Source organism: Siniperca chuatsi, linkage group LG17, assembly GCF_020085105.1.
Source record: "Siniperca chuatsi isolate FFG_IHB_CAS linkage group LG17, ASM2008510v1, whole genome shotgun sequence".
Taxonomy (NCBI): domain Eukaryota; kingdom Metazoa; phylum Chordata; class Actinopteri; order Centrarchiformes; family Sinipercidae; genus Siniperca; species Siniperca chuatsi.
In genome coordinates this window covers 19,000,323-19,016,611 of record NC_058058.1, presented here as the reverse complement: position 1 = coordinate 19,016,611, position 16,289 = coordinate 19,000,323, and the positions used below count along the sequence as shown (strand labels likewise).

The 16,289-nt window shown below is 39.3% G+C and overlaps 1 protein-coding gene across 17 annotated transcripts in view; it reads right to left on the bottom strand.

The window, feature by feature from the left end:
- Nucleotides 1-16,289, bottom strand: part of adgrb2 (adhesion G protein-coupled receptor B2) — a 221,784-nt gene that overhangs the window by 43,718 nt on the left and 161,777 nt on the right. For all 17 annotated transcript variants that reach the window (XM_044172461.1, XM_044172465.1, XM_044172462.1 and 14 more), the window contains 5 exons: nucleotides 10,333-10,436; nucleotides 9,903-10,005; nucleotides 9,222-9,372; nucleotides 3,613-3,682; nucleotides 1,817-1,883 (listed from right to left, as the gene is read on the bottom strand). In XM_044172461.1, coding sequence (XP_044028396.1) covers nucleotides 1,817-1,883; nucleotides 3,613-3,682; nucleotides 9,222-9,372; nucleotides 9,903-10,005; nucleotides 10,333-10,436 — 495 coding nt within the window. The remainder of the gene's footprint in view (nucleotides 1-1,816; nucleotides 1,884-3,612; nucleotides 3,683-9,221; nucleotides 9,373-9,902; nucleotides 10,006-10,332; nucleotides 10,437-16,289) is intronic.

Sequence of the window (16,289 nt, the reverse complement as noted above, 5' to 3'; positions counted from 1 at the left end):
TGCATTCCTATTCTTATCAAGGTCCTTAACTAAATGTCTGCTTTCTTTCTTCATCTGTCACCAAGAGCAGCTTCTGGCTTGGCAGAAAAATGTTATAGATTCAATACAAGGTTGCTATCCTTAGGAAAGAGCTGAGTAGTCGAGCACTTAAAGTCTGACTTTCATGTGGACAGTTGAATTTCCAGTTTTTGCAGCTTTTGCAGAAGCCAGATTTTTACTTGAAGCCTATTTCTTCGCTACATCTACGGTGAATCTGGCAGCGTTTGCAATTTGCTAAAAACTCCCTCTCTCTGATCTCCTTCCCTCTCGTTTGTGTCGCTGCTGACAACTACCTATGATGTGCCAGATTGTTAGAGCGCTATTGTCATGCCAGTCATGTCTGGCCCCAGCTCTGTGAGTCAGCATCATCCTGCTCTGCTATTTGCCCAAGGCCAGGTTCATTAATTAGAGAAGAGTCCTGTGGGAAGGTCTGTGTTTCTCTGCCCGACGTCCCACTCTCATTACAGCTGTTTGTTAGAGTGGGGCCCCAGCAACAACACCGGGGGGCCAGGGACCATTACATAGCAGCTGGGGTGTGGAGTGTACATCGACATTGTGGAGGTAGAAAGGGTGGAAAGTTGGAAACATTCCAAGAAACACCAGACACTGACACACAACGTATGAAGATAACTGTCCTTTGATTTTACACAATGTCTGTAACCTTTGAGCTCTTATACATAAACACCCAAAATGCCTAAGCTTTCTTTTACTTTAATGTGTGAGTTTTACTATTATAAATTGATGTACATTGGATTTCATAAGATAAAGCACCAACCTGACTGTTTTCTGACTATGTAACCTTTAAATAACAGTAGAATTGGAAGCCACTACATTATCATAATCATGAATATTCAGCACTATATAATCCTGTATTCCCTTGAGTCTCAAACTGCAGCTTGAAGAAAACTGTCAAACTGCCACTCTCTTGTCAGGAATTTACTTCAAAAACATGCATATCACTCCGCACACCTGTGGCGCTGTCTGATCCATGCTTCCTTTCTGACATGTAGTATGCAGTAGGCGTGCAAGCAACGAGAAAGGAAAATCCTAACGCATGAGCAGACACACAAACACAACAACAACAGCAGTGGCAGCAATTACCAAAATAAAGTTTAGTACCCCATCCAGACTTATTAAGCTTAGTGGTGACAATATCCAACCAGGGATTCATTTAGGAGAAATTAGCTAATCCTAGAAACAGCCGCATACAGCAGCACACAACAACAGATGATTAAAACACCACTGAGATGCAATCAATGCACTCACGTTTGCTGTAGAACAATATAGAGCTATATTTACTGGTATATAAAAATGTGTGTTTTATAGCAATTGGAAAACACATTATTATGATTGTGGTGCACACTGTTTGTCACATGTTTATATCTGAGAAGAAGTTTTTTTTAAAAATCTAGCCTTAAATACATTGGGTACAGTGACTCATAAAGTACACATAAGAGCGAGATATTTGGCTGCTGGGCAAGAATTCAGTCCAGGCATGTGCTGCATGGCCGGGAAGCTCTTGTCTGCTGGAATATAAATTTAGTTTTTCTGGGCTGACATTTTAAACGCAAGGATCAAAGTGCTCAGCTCATCATTTTGTCGTGGACACCCCGGGTGTGTATGCTCAGATGTGCATGTGGGAGTGAAGGGAAGAGGAAAATCCTCTGAGGTCAGCTGCAGCTGCTTTAGCAAAATATTTGTACAATTATGCAATGTGACCAATGAGAGAGGGAGGCTGGTTCGTGCCCCGTCAAGAGAGTATGCTGGACAGACTCACCAATACAATGACAGCAGCAGGCCCAACGAAGGCATAAAGCAGACCGCCCTCCAAGGATAACCAGCAGCTGGAGAAAAAGAAAAACAGAGAAGTGTTTTCAGAATAAAACACAGCAAAATCACAGAAATATTACTTCACCACATTCAGGTCTAACATTTCACTTGCTGTAAGTGCTAAATACTTAACCACAACAAGTACCCAACCAATTTAGGATCACATTTACTCGAATTTCCTAAGTGAGGGATAAAGCAGTCATTTCGATGGGTGGGTAAGTGCCTGTTTCTGTAAATATTGCCCTCAGTGCTAAGCAAATTTATTATGTACATTACCTAAAACACATCCTCAAACTGTAAAAGGTCTTGTGAAATTTCATTTGGTGCGAAAGCTATTGAGACTTAATGAGTTTAAATGTGTCCTCCAGTGATGTCATCAGAGCGCACTGAAACCCCTGTGTTGTCTTAATTGCAGCTCCATGAAAAGGAAGATGAAAAACACACGGCCCAAAAGCTAATTTACAGTCCTTGTATTAAAGAGATGTTAAGTAAAGTCAGAGGGAACAAATCTGTCATCTTTTAAGATGTGTTTTCATTGAATCAATTACACCATTGGCTGGGTAACAGAGCCCAACAGTAATTGTCAGTAGTGCTTTTTAAATGTTCTGCTCCGACGTAAACAAAACATCCAAAACAAACATATGGCTGTTGAAAGGTCTTGAATATGATTTTTGACTCAATATGAATCTTACACATGCACTACACTTGATTGCATACAAACTTGTTGGTGTCCATCTGACATTTGGAGATAAAAATGTGCTAACAATAACTTTTCAGAACATGTAAGGTGGATAATCTTGTCACCTCAATGAGATTCATTTGATTTCGAAGGTCCTGAAAACCGATTGGAATCACACATGAACACAACATGTTCTGCCTGTTAGAATAGTTATGGTTATTTCACATGAGATATTTCTGCATTTGTGGTTTTGTCCCTGCTTTTCTCACTGGTTTAAAGTGGGATCAGTTGGAAAAAGGTATTTCAGTGTACTAAGCATCATTTGAATCAAAATGTGCAGACAATTCTGGGGTTTTTGCTTATGTTGCCAGTGTTATCCCAAACAGTTCTGAGGAAGAAGATTAGCTGAGTTTTTGACCGTTAAACTCTTAACAAAAATGCTTAATGATGTTTTTTCCTACTTTGACCTGACTGTTGCTCATTTAGTCATGATTATTTTAAGTTACAGATAAATACTTTAGATTTTAAACCTAGTTTTCAGGGGCTTTAATGTATTTTTAATAGAATCTTGGCAATCCCTCCTACAACTGGCATTAACAACATTGTCTTGTACCCATTGAATGAGCAACTAAGATGTTTTCTGCATTTCACCAAGTGCATGCTGGGACAGGCTTCAGTGCCCATGTGAAAAACTGACTGTTTTGTTGATACAAATAATAAAAAATAAATTCATTTATGTATAAAAAATACATTCAAAGTTGACTTATTCAGCTGTTTCTAGCAGAGCTGAATGAATGAAAAATTGTTTAAAAATACAAATTTATGAAATAGACCTTAGCTTGAAGCCTTCAGGGGAAAAATGGGAAGATAGACTTTTTCAAACAGCAAAAAGAAGACTTGGGTATGCTGTGACTGGTAAGCAGTAAGGGCAATGGATGATGCTGTGCCTCTGACCCATCCAAACATAAATCAGAGGTAAAAAAAATTATAATTAAGTGATGATATCCATATCGAGTCATGATTGGTGTGAGGAACAGGACAGGGGGTCGGGAACCCATACTCACTAGCTGGCTGTGCCGTAACCTCTTGCTCTGGTGAAACCCACTGACACTGCTACAACTAGAGCTGGAAGACCTGCAGACAAACAGAGAGAGAGAAAGATCAAAAGGGTGAGACAAAGGAAGCCTTAATAGGGACAATGAAGCATGTCGGCCAAATAAATTCTCTGGTGTGAACAACTCCACACCGCTCTTCCCATTCAAATGCTAAGCAGCCATGCAATAGCATGTAACGTGCATATGTGATTGAAACTGACTGAGTGCTCTGTTGGTAAGCCCGAGTGCTCGGCATGTGCTCCCTGACACACAGGTCTTGCTACAGGCATGAAAACGGGGCTTAGATCCCAGTTCACTGCAGAGATGGAAGCTCTGATTTACCATCTCAGGACATTCTTGTTGCATCGACATCTGTACAGTAACACACATATGCAGCAAACCCGTGCGTGGTCGTGTGGGAGCAAGCAAGACTAAGAGAGAGTTTATAAAAATGTGAGGTATAGCTTGGAGTGGTCTATAAGTCATGCATTAATTAGCTAAATCAAGCAATTTGCGTGTGTCTGCATGTGGGTATGTGTGTGTGTGTGTGTGTGTGTGTGTGTGTGTGTGTGTGTGTGTGTGTGTGTGTGTGTGTAAATGAGAGGGAAAGAGAGTGAGACTGAGTGTCACAGAGCGCGTGCCAGAAAAAGAAGGAAATATGCTGGGCCCGTAATGAGCTTGGCTCTGAAATATTCATGTAATTAACAAAGCTGTGATTATGGCTGCAAATGAAAAGCAATTAGAAAAAGTCACATTAACATTAACAAATAAGATGGTGGGGTGCCAGGATGGTCCACTAACCAGCATGCGCAAAGTTTCAATTAGACAACAACAACATCAATCTAGCATTTACCGATATATAATACGTTAAACACACACCTATACATTACGCATACACACTCTCCTGCTAATCTAACACCCCAAATCTCCTGTTTCCATGGTAACTGATTTCAATCACATAATTTAGGGAGAAAATTGCGAAATGGACGTGTGGAAGATAAGCTGTTTGATCCCCTCCACTCTGCTCGACTGTTTCATGCATTTCATATGTATTTGTAGGTGTATCGGATAATTCTATAGCGACACACACTGTGTCAGTATCTCTCTCTCTATCTGTGAATGTACAACAATCTATACATTCTCCCTCCCCTGTATCAGGTAAGGGCATCAGTGACTTGGCAGATTAGACTGGTTGGATCAATATCAAGTGAAATGAACAGACGGTGTGTGTGTGTGTATGTGTGTGGTGATGCTGGTGGAGCCTGCGGTTCTAATTTCGACAGCTATCTCAAAGCATCTTGCTAGGGTTGTAGTACACTGAGAGAACAGCAAAACAGAGTGACATGGAGGGTGAATGCAACAGAGGTGATGTACAGCTGAATGGCACAAAGGAGTGAGATTAACTTTACTCTGAATGTATACTGTGACACCCTTTGTGAGTGCGTGTATGCATGTAAAAATGAATACCTAGTTTTGGTTTTATGAGATAACATTACATCAGAATCTGTAATGAATGTCTTTTGAGAAATCAAGTCCTTCAAGCAGCAAATAATAGTATACAGCAAAGAAAAATGGGATACAAATGAGAATAGAACAAATTAAGGTTTAGCGTAATGCAGCCAACAATTTCAATAATATAATCTGTTACATTTTCATGTAAAAAAAAGTTCAAATTAGCTCAACAAACTTATCAGAAAAATGGAACACTTGAACGCGATAAGAACTACCTAAAATGACAGAAACCATCTTTGGGAAATATTTATTTGACGTGTACTTTGAGTTTTAGTTTTTTATGACCTATACTGCAGCCAGCCACCAGGGGGCGATCGCAGTGTTTCGGCTTCACTTTTGGGGAGCTGTCATGTTGTCCATCTTTATATACAGTCTATGGTCTGGACTTTAGAATCAGGCTAAAGTCAATTAAAATAGCCTAAAACCGGAGGGCTCCCAAATACTTTTTGGAGCTGCGGAGCTGGAAGCCGCGGGTAGAGTACTCAGAGCAATCTGATGATTGATCGTGTTTTCTCTTGTGATTTTTTTCCGCCACAGCGAAAAAAATCACTTGTAAAGTTAGCTGCTAACTAGCTAGCTGTTCACAGTCTGGACCAACTGCTGCGAAGAGTAGAAGACACCGTAGTAATGTTACATAAACGTTTCTGTGCTAGCAAAAACAACAGACAGCCTTTCAGTAACTATTATACTGCAACCTGAGCTTATCTACACACTTTATGACACAAAGTGACATAACTAAATTACCCCTCAGCGGCGACCAGCGGAAACACTGAAAACTCGAATATGACCATATGGTCATCTGCTATATCACACATTAATCAATATTCGAATATATCAAATATATATCCATCAGAAAACACTGTAAATCACCAAGCGTTGAGGCAGAGCAGCCAGAGGACATCAGAAAATATTTTCTCTATATACCAAATATGATCCAGTTTCACCAAAATCAGTGAGTTATAAAGTTGTGCTTTTGTACAGTAATCAGTGAGGCACGGCCCCCAGAAACACTCTATCATTGAGTGGTGTCTCAATTTTTCCAACCTAATTCTTGTCTCATTTGTGGTCTGATTAAAAAGTAAATTCATCTGTCATATGCCATCGAGGCTTTTGTCATACAGAAGTGGGCATGGTTTCCTCTAAAGTAGGTTAGAAAAACAATAGATGCGCCCAGGTCAGTAGGTAGAACTTGTAAATGTTAATGAATGAGGAAGTGACGTCCTTCCTGAAGACCCGCCTTGATGAGAGGACTGACAGATTGCATTTTCATTTTGACACCAAAAGAGTGTGGTGACATGTAAATGCAATAGACATATTGCATTGCATTGAGATATTGCATTTGAATATTGTCCACTCTACAGCAGGTTAAGTCTTTGAAAATGAATGACTTAAATAATGCTTGCACACATGAAAAAATATCTACATTGTTTATATTGCATTTTTATTTTTAAATTAGATTTTTAACATTTGAATATTGTCCACTGTACAGCAGGTTACATCTTTGAAAATGAAATGTCAAATGCCGTTTTAATTTTCATTTTGATATAAACATGGCTTGCATAAATGGAAAATCAGGTTACATTGTTTATATTAGATTTTGAATTAACATTTGAATATTGTCCACTGTACAGAGGGGTGTGACTTTATTTAATGTCAAACGGCTTTTCCATTTTGATTTTAATATGGTCATAGAATGCCCATACGAGTATGTGAAAATGAAAACTGGATTATTGCATTTTCATTTCCACTCAAATAAGACATACATATGTGGAAAATTATAATGCCATTGTGAAATTACATTTTCAAGTTTACATTATCATTTTAATATAGTCCCCTATAGGCTTCCATAAGAATCACACATAGTATGTAATTGGTAAAACAATATCTTCCCTCGCCCAAACGTATCTTTTCTTCAGCAGCTGATTTAACAGCTTGACCTGTTGTGCTAATAATCTCTGATAGCAATGTTAGCTAACGTCACAAGTTAACCGATAATGATGGAGAAGTAACTTCACTGACTAAATGTATCCACGGTCCCACTGAAAATTAGACAACAAACAGCAAAAACTGCAGTGGCTGACAAGGGCAAACGCACTGCAACTTAAGAAAACACATGCCATTAGACAAAACACTAGCAAATTTAAAAAAGACTTCATTAATTTTACAACACATGCACAGCATTTAGAAAATACTCTGCAAATCCAGAAACGTGCTGCAAAAACACATAACGACAATGTGTTTCCAGAGTGCTGAACAAGTTATTGAAGTCGGGTCCGTGTTTCATCCGTTCATGTTTATGTTGTGGGTTTCTGACTTCTGCTACTGCTCTACTCTGCGCTGAAAGTGACCGCTGCATGTGCCTTGCAAGATCTTGCAGAGAGAAAAAGTGGAATTCTATCAGTAATTTTAATGATTTGTATGGAGATTTTGTGTTTATGACAGATATTAACCTTTACTATCCTACCACCAGTGTTGACAGACAACCTGTAGCCTGCATGACAATCATATACTGTAGACATTAATAGACCAGAAATATCCTAAGGTATAAGCTACATAAGGCCAAGCATTGTAATGATAAATATATAACCTCAGCTTTGATGTTTAAAAAGTTACACACAATATCACTTTACAATATCACTTTACCAATACCAAATTATCTTACACGTATTAAATCACTAATAAAGCTGTTTTGACAACAGTGGTCACAAGATGCCGCTATACAACCTGAGCATGTTAAATCAAGGAGCTTTATAGTCTCCTGACAGTGCATCACAGGATAACTGTCTAAACTCCCATGCTTAAAAACCTATATGTGGGGACGAAAAATTTCACCTGTGGGTTTAATGCAGGAAATGCAGACTGTAGGAAACGCTGTTTTTGTGCACTTGGTCACTCCAATGTTCATAACAGGCTATAGTCCATCTGGCGTCACTGATGAACCTGGTTATTATGATTAACAGTAGTTTTCCAACATTTTTTCAAATTCCTTCAAATTTAGGCTACCATAATTTTCATTTTCAAAAATGCTTTACAAACTTTTTATTTGAATCTGTTAGCAGATCTGATCACGCTGCAGATCAGACAACGCATGCGCAAAGTGGAGAAACAGTACAAAACAAAACAAGATGATACGGAGTATCATGAGTCACAAACCTTTTTTAGTGTCCTCTGAAAACACTTCTGTTGTCCTTTTGTGTTTGCAGCGCGTTTCTGTATTTGGTTGTGTTGCATGTCTTTGCAGCACGTTCATGTATTTGGTTGTGTTTCTGTATTTGCAGCTTGTTTTCTAAATGCTGCATATGTTTTTTTAATTTTCTTGGGTTTTGTCTATTTGCATGTGTTTTCTTAAGCTGCAGTGTGTTTGCCCTTGTTGGCCACTGTAAAAAATAGCTGGAATAAATCACAAAAACAAACAGGTTGGCACGGCAACATTTACAAAAAGGTAAGCTAGCATAGCATTATCTGCGTGCTGTAGACATAATGGTAACGTTACTTTCAGTTGGCTATGTTTTGTGTTCATAGGTTAGCGACAGGAACGAGTGCATATGTTTTAGCTGCTTGTCTCAAGCTAGCAAGAGAGTGAATGCAAGCTGTATTGACAGTGCTGAGGAGATGATGGCACAAAGATGTCTTTTAAATGAACTGTATGAACTTACTGTCCCATTAGTTGCTAACAGTTAGCAAGCTTGTTAGCTCAGAGAGATTTTTTCCCCTCTTAATTAAAACTCTTTATTGTATGAAGTAACAAGAACAAAATGCCTGGGAGGAGTCAGGGGCCCAGTACAGAGAAAATATAAAGAATTCCTGTTGTGACTGACTAGCGCTAGCATGTTGATTGAGTAGTGTGTTAGCAGTAAGATAGCCAGCTACAGTAGTTCACCAGCTGACCTTGCAAGTGATCCCTATGTCACTGAGCTTCTAGAACTAAATATTTCACAAAGATACACATATGAATTTTGCTGTAACACTTTTTGGTGTGACCAGACCTTATAACTAAAACTGAATCAAGTGCTAAAATTCACACAGCAGTCGTGTGTGTGGTAATGTGTGATACTGTGGGTGCTTACCCCAGCCGAGGCACAGAAAACGCTTGCGAATGAGTCGTGACCTCATTTTGCCAATGACAGCCAGGTAGGACTGCCACGCCTCTGTCAGCACCCAGCAGAAGGACGCCAAGAAGAAGAAATGCAGGAAGGCAGCAGTCACAGTACAGAGGCCCTAAAGAGAGATGAAAGTCAGGGCAATAGAGAGAGATAAAACCACTGGAGGCATTTTACAAAAAGGAAAAAAATCTCATTTTGTGAGAGGTGTTACAATGAATCATCTCTTAGGACTAGTCAGCAGAGGAAAATGAAACCTCCGCAAAATAAAGAGGACAAAAGGAATAAGGGAGTGTGATAAAGCACATATTGTTTAGAAGAATAGGAGTTCAACCTGACTCTGCTGTGTTCCTCATTTTGATCGATACTGACCACCACACAGTGCAATCTTGCTTAGTCAGAGTAGTCAGTGCTGTGTGCCAAAAATGTCAGCCTGACACTTTGAGAACTCCACTGTATGAAACATGTCTACTGTTGTGCCTGGTAATTATTTCTGACAGTTTTGTTTCTAGGCATTATAAAACACTTGGTTAAAAGCACTATGACTGGAATGTGAAATGTGTTGACTAGGTTTACTGTAGAAATACAGCTGCAATGTGTGGGAATAGAACCTTTTCTCTATGTGTTTATCTGTGCACAGTGCCTTACCTTGCTAAGCGTTTGAGATTGTCCCACCAAAATCAACAAATTGGAGGCCAAGATGGAGAGGCAAAAATTCACCAAGATGATGGATCTCTCCGAACGGATATACCTACAGAGCAGAGGATGAGAGAGTGATGGGGGGGGGGGCAGACACGTGATATAAGTATTAATGACAGATTGATGGACCGAACAGCATCTTTTTGGACATTGCAGAGTCATTAGCTTGATTTTGCCATCTGTCATGTGTGTTACCGAAATCTAATCACCACCCCCTGCTGTAGTTGAACCATTTGTTCCTTATTAGGCCTCATTGGAGTTTTGGAACAGCAGAGGACACACACAAAATGAGAAAAATCACCACTGTCAGCACAGGGCATGTGTGGGTATAGAGACAGGCATGACACCATCAAGTATGAGTTTGCGTGTGTACATGTACCTCCAGAAGGCAGCGTAGATTAGCAGCAGGATGAGCAGAGCTGTGCAGGAGACCCCACAGCCCACCATGAGGGGAACAGAGGGCATGCTGGTAGGACCCATGTCCTGAAGTGAAAAGGAAGGAAAGAGGACGGACAGAGTGGGGAAAATGGTTAGTTAATAATTACCGCAAGGCATTATCCCACAGATGTACTTTGCTTAACAAGCCCTAATGTTTTGTTTTTGTTAACAAATGACATTATTTTATTATACTAAAAGAACTATACAGGTTACTTAAAGTTACAGTGAAATGGCCGTTAGAGCATCTTCACCTTCTGTCTTGTGAAATGGAATATGTGGGTGGGTGTGGCTGTAGAGAATATCAATAAATTATTGAGAATAATTACATTGTGACGGAGCATTTGTCTTTTAATCTGCGCAGCTTTTCTAGTCTTTACGGCACTGGTGTAGCGACCCAGGAAACTCACAGACCAATTCCATGTGTTGTAAATAATCTCACTTGATGCTACTCAGCCAATCAAATCTGTGCATTCCAATAAGCATTGTGACTCGAGTTAGTGATGAGTGAAATACACACACAGAGAGACACAGACGAGTCACATGGCGTTCCCTAAATAAGAAAAGTAGACAGCGAAAACAGAGCTTCTATTCAAGAATGGACAGTCTCTTATTTATTGATATTGATATTATTCATACCTCCATTACTGCTGTGCAATATCTTAATAATCTCAATAAGCTACACTTAACTCGACAGTACCTGCACCACTACTTATTACTTATATTATTACATTGTATTATTATACCGTATTATCATCATCAACCGGTAAACCGACTTGGTTCTTCACACTTATTTTATTTTATACTTATACCCACCTGGTACTTCATTTATTTTCTGACCTGTTTTTATAGTGTATTGTATTATATTTTTTGCTAGTACTTTCTCCTGTGTGCACTGACGTAAAGGCGAGCTGCTGTAACAAAGAGTTTCCCTTCGGAGATCAATAAAGTATTTCTGATTCTGATTCTGATTCTTACATGTTCAATCTTCCCACAGGCAGTTCAAAACCAGTAGGTCTCATGTTCTGAGATTGTGGCGATTATTAAAAGAGGCAATGTTAAGCGCCACTACGAGACAAAGTACAGAGCATCTTTTGAGCAGGTTAACAAGGGGGATGGATTTTGGTCATTTTACTAACAAGGGGGATGGCATCCACCTCATCCCCCCTCAAATCGCCTACTGCTGATATCCAGGTACAAACCTCCTACTACTACTACTACTCTGTTAGCTATGTGATCCACAAGCTAACAGTCAAGTGAGGTTGTATACAATGGGCAGGTTTAGCTAGTCCAAATTACATTTGATTGGATACATTTATGTATACATCCCCAAATTCAGGATGAGTCATCAAAATCATTGTAATATTTGACAGGCAGAGAAAAGAGAGGGAATTTGATATAAAAACACTAAAAATGATTTTTTGACATATAGCCTAATAATGCATTTATCATGAGATAACTGAACAATTAACATGGGAACGGAAGACAAAAATTTAGAAAAGGTCATTTCTTAAACTGTGTGTTTACACTGGCTTTGTGACGCTGCTTCATAGTGCTTTACATGGATCAGACATTGCTTGGCTTTACTATGAGAATGCATGTGTTTACAGTAACTATATGGTTAGGGTTACTATTGGCTTACAGCAATGCGACTGCAGACCTCTAACCTTCTTGGACAGTAATTCTACTCTTCTCTCTTGCAAAGATGCATGAATATGACTTATGACTACCAAAGAAACTAAATCCTATTACACGATACTGTCCATACTGTCCACCATGTTAAACTTTCTGAGTAAAAAACAAGATTACAGCAAAATGCAATAAACTATTTGCCACTAATGTGTTTAAAGCTATAGTTTCTGGCTTAGAGTAAGTATTATGTCCAAAAAAAGCCATTTAACATCGATGTAAATATATCCTGCTGTACAGGACTTTACATGCTCCAAACAATCCTTGTCTTTGCTATGAGAAGATTAGCATGAATTTATACAGTAACTGTAGCATGACAATAGGGTTACTACTGGCTTGCAGAGACTCTACTATAGACCTCTTCTGCTCTGCTTGATTGCCAAAATATATGAATATAATAATAATATAATAATAAACTTTATTTATACAGCACTTTTCAAAATGAAAGTTACAAAGTACTTTACAGGGTTGATTCAGGGTTAAATCAGGGCATTTCAGGACTGAGGCAAATATGATCAGGTATTTAAAAAGACAGCAATACAATGAAAAAAATGAAATAAAACAAAATATGACTGTAAAGTATACGTCAGCTTTATGTTTTCATCAGGTAATCAAAGAAATTAAATCCTATTACAATACACTATTCCTCCTACTCCTCAATGACCACAGTGTTAAACAATCTGAACAAAAAACATACCTGCAGCAAAATGACAGTGAAATGCAAACAGCCCTGTTTGCCAGTATTGCATTTGAAGCTAGTTTCTGACTTTAGTTTTATGTGAGCATGAACAAGCCAGTATATACCCACGACCAACAGCCTGAATGGTCCAATGGGTGAAACCATGTTTACTGTAATATCCCGTGTCATCAGGGTGCAAAAAGGGTATAAGAGCTTAGAGCTAGATGGATAGACAGATAAATAGATAGATTTTCGAGGGAGAGCGATAAGTCGTGTTCAGATTCTTTGCCTGAATAGATTAAAGTAATTGTTGGCACATGTCCCATTTTGCACTTACAGTATCTATTAACTCTTGCACTTCCTTAGCTGTAATCCCTTTGGTAGCCTCTTTTTAATTACAACCTGCTAATTATGTGCAATTACCTTTAATTAAAATTACAAAAGTCTGTTAGATGGAGCTGGATAATAACACATAATTACACTATTCTGAAAGTTGCTTTTTGTTAGAAGTATCTTTGCCACTTTGATGTCACCTATGTCACTTTTCCAGCATCACCTACAGACCTTATAATTATGATTATGGTTTTTTATTTTGTTTTAATTTACTGTTACTTACTATGACACATGAAGACTTATTCAGGTAACTAACCAACTGCCAAGGTAGAGAATGTACACTGTACGCTGTGCACCCATCTACACCAATTTTATAATTTCACTAGTACAAGGGTAAATGCACTAGACCATTGCGCATAATTAAGCGATTTAGGTCACGATGTACAGTGCACCTCTGCTTTGCCTCTCTCCCGAGGTGTGCATTTGAAAGGATGAGGAACAGACAAATGAAGCTGCATGGAGAGCATACACCCTGCCGTGTCCCAAATGGGCTTCATGTTTAGCCTGCTTTTAAGTTCTCAATCACACAATTTACCTCAATTTACCTCCTACAGTGACTAGCCCTCCCTTTCATCACAAAGATTTATCACTGTACACACACACGCTGCACAAGGTGTCTTTTACTGCAAATAAAGTACATACTCACACACAAAGGCACGTCCAGGCAGATGTGACAAGTAATTGAAAGTCAGTGTTTAAGCTATGTCTGTGTGTGTGTGTGTGTGTGTGTGTGTGTGTGTGTGTGTGTGTGTGTGTCTATTCAAGATGAGCTGAAGGCAGAGGAGGAAAGCAAGAGAGAGGACTTTAAAAAGGAATAAAGAATGCAAACTGAAATAAAGGAGTAGGAGAGAAATTCAGAGAGATGGAGTGGGAAGAGTTAAGGACAACTAAGAGAAAGCAAGGAGTAGGAGGAGGAAGAAAGAGATAGGGAGAAAAGAAAAAGAGCGAGCTTCCCTTTTAGTGGTTTTCCCTGGCCCATCAAAGGAAGCCAATTTCTCCAGAGGAAAGTGTAATAGGCTGGAATACCAATATGGCGCACTTACATAAACATGTTGGGAGGAGAATGGAGGTGAAACATAATCAAAACCGCCTCATAAGAAAAAGAGAGACTCGCATAAAAAGAGAAAGGGGGGATATGACAAGCATCTGCTTTAGGAAGAAGGAAAGGCCTAGGAGGAGATTGAGAGACAACAGAGACTCAGTCGGTTTGATATTATGTAACGAGGAAGGTTAAAGGATACACAGGCATTTGTGTTTTTTTGAGGTCTGACAGATCAAACATGGAGGATGCATGGGGAATGACAAGCACACACACACACACACACACACACACACACACACACACACACACACACACCCCTACACAAGTCTACTGAATGTCCTTTTTCTCTCTCTTTTACTTTGTCTTGAATTAGCCTCCACCAGACAAGTAATGGAAAAAATTACACTCTTGCTCGTAATTTACTCAATATACATCCACAAATTGTCCCTCAGCTCTTCAATGTGTCAATTTGTCTAACACTGTTTTCTTAATTGGTACGTTTAGTTTATGTGTGCGTGATGAGATTAAGCGTCTAATTTCATAATGTGTAAGGATGCTACAAAGGAGTAAATGAAAAAAAGGAAACACCCACACAAACAGACACACAAACACACAAATACAACGCACCAGGCCTGAGGCTACAGTGTCACACAAATGCCCTGCTCTAAATAGATATAGTGATATTATTTTGCAGTTGGAGGGTGGATATGTGCTTGTGTTCAGTATGTGTGTGAGAAGAGAGAGAAGCACATAGAGAGACTACAGATTAGAAAGAGCGTGCTAAGGCTCTGTTGTATATGGCCAGGCTCCCCTGGGCAGCTTGGCTACCATGTGATGGAAAAGATAGCTATTTTCAGCTCAGGAAGTTTAACCTACTTATCTCCTCTCACTCACACTGTCCTCCACTCCTACCTTTCCTTCCTTTCTCTCCCTCTCTGTGTCTCCCATTCTTCCCCCACTTCTTCTCTACCTTTACCTGTTACTCACACCTCAGCAGCAGGTCTCTCTCATTCTTTTCTTTTTTTCACTCCATGTTCATCTGTACCCTACTTAATTTCCATTAACTCTTCAATCCCTTCTCTATTGCAAGGTAAACATGAAGATTTACAGTGCTGAGATTACACAATACCACACTTGTTCTAAGTAATTCCGCAAATGCATCCTCTATGAGGAGTATAGGGCTCGGAATACTCTATAAAACAGCTTGCACTGAGTGTGTGTATTCATCACCACTCATGTAGTGTGGTGTTTTTGGCGAGTGTCTCATAGTCCCATATGGGCTGTGAAAATGCCATGTCTCTTGTGAAAACCTTGAAAAAGTCCATTGTATATTTTCAAAGACTGTTTTTGAAAGTTCTTGAAAAGATGGAATTTTGGAAACTTGAGGTTTTTTTATCCAATTATCCAATTTTTCAACCAAACTAATGCCCGTGGGTATTAAGTAGTGTTGATGGATTCAGGTCCATAACTTGACCTTTTAGTGCAAAATATTTAATTCTACATATTGTGTTATAAATATGCATAGCAACTGCCCTCTACAGGTTGAAACTCGGCTATTGCAATTGAAGGAGGAGGCAGGTGATGTATATGGTGGCAGTTTACATCACCAGCACTTTTTTGAATTTCCAGGGCACTTCAGCTCACTTCAGCCCACAGGGCACTTCAGCCAAAAATTCTTTAAGGTTTGGTTATGTTTACTCAACTTAAACTACTTTGTAAAGGTTATGGAAGGTGAGGTTCTACTTAGGCACAGAGGTGCTTTGAGCTAAATGGTGCTAACATTACCTTGCTGACATGCTCACAATGGTAAAATAGTAAATGGACTGCATTTGTATAGCACCTTTCTAGTCTTCTGACCACTCAAAGCGCTTCACACTACATATCACATTCACAGATTGATGGCAGGTGCCAACTGCTCATCAGAACAAAGAAATCAATTCAGTCAACCACAGCCCTTGGGAGGAATTTGGGGTTTCACTGTCTTGCCAGAAGACACTTCAAGATGTGGGCTGGGGGAAGCCAGGATTGAACCACCAACCTTCCAATTGATAAGACGACCTGCTCTACCACCAAGCCACAGCCATTCAATGACAATGCT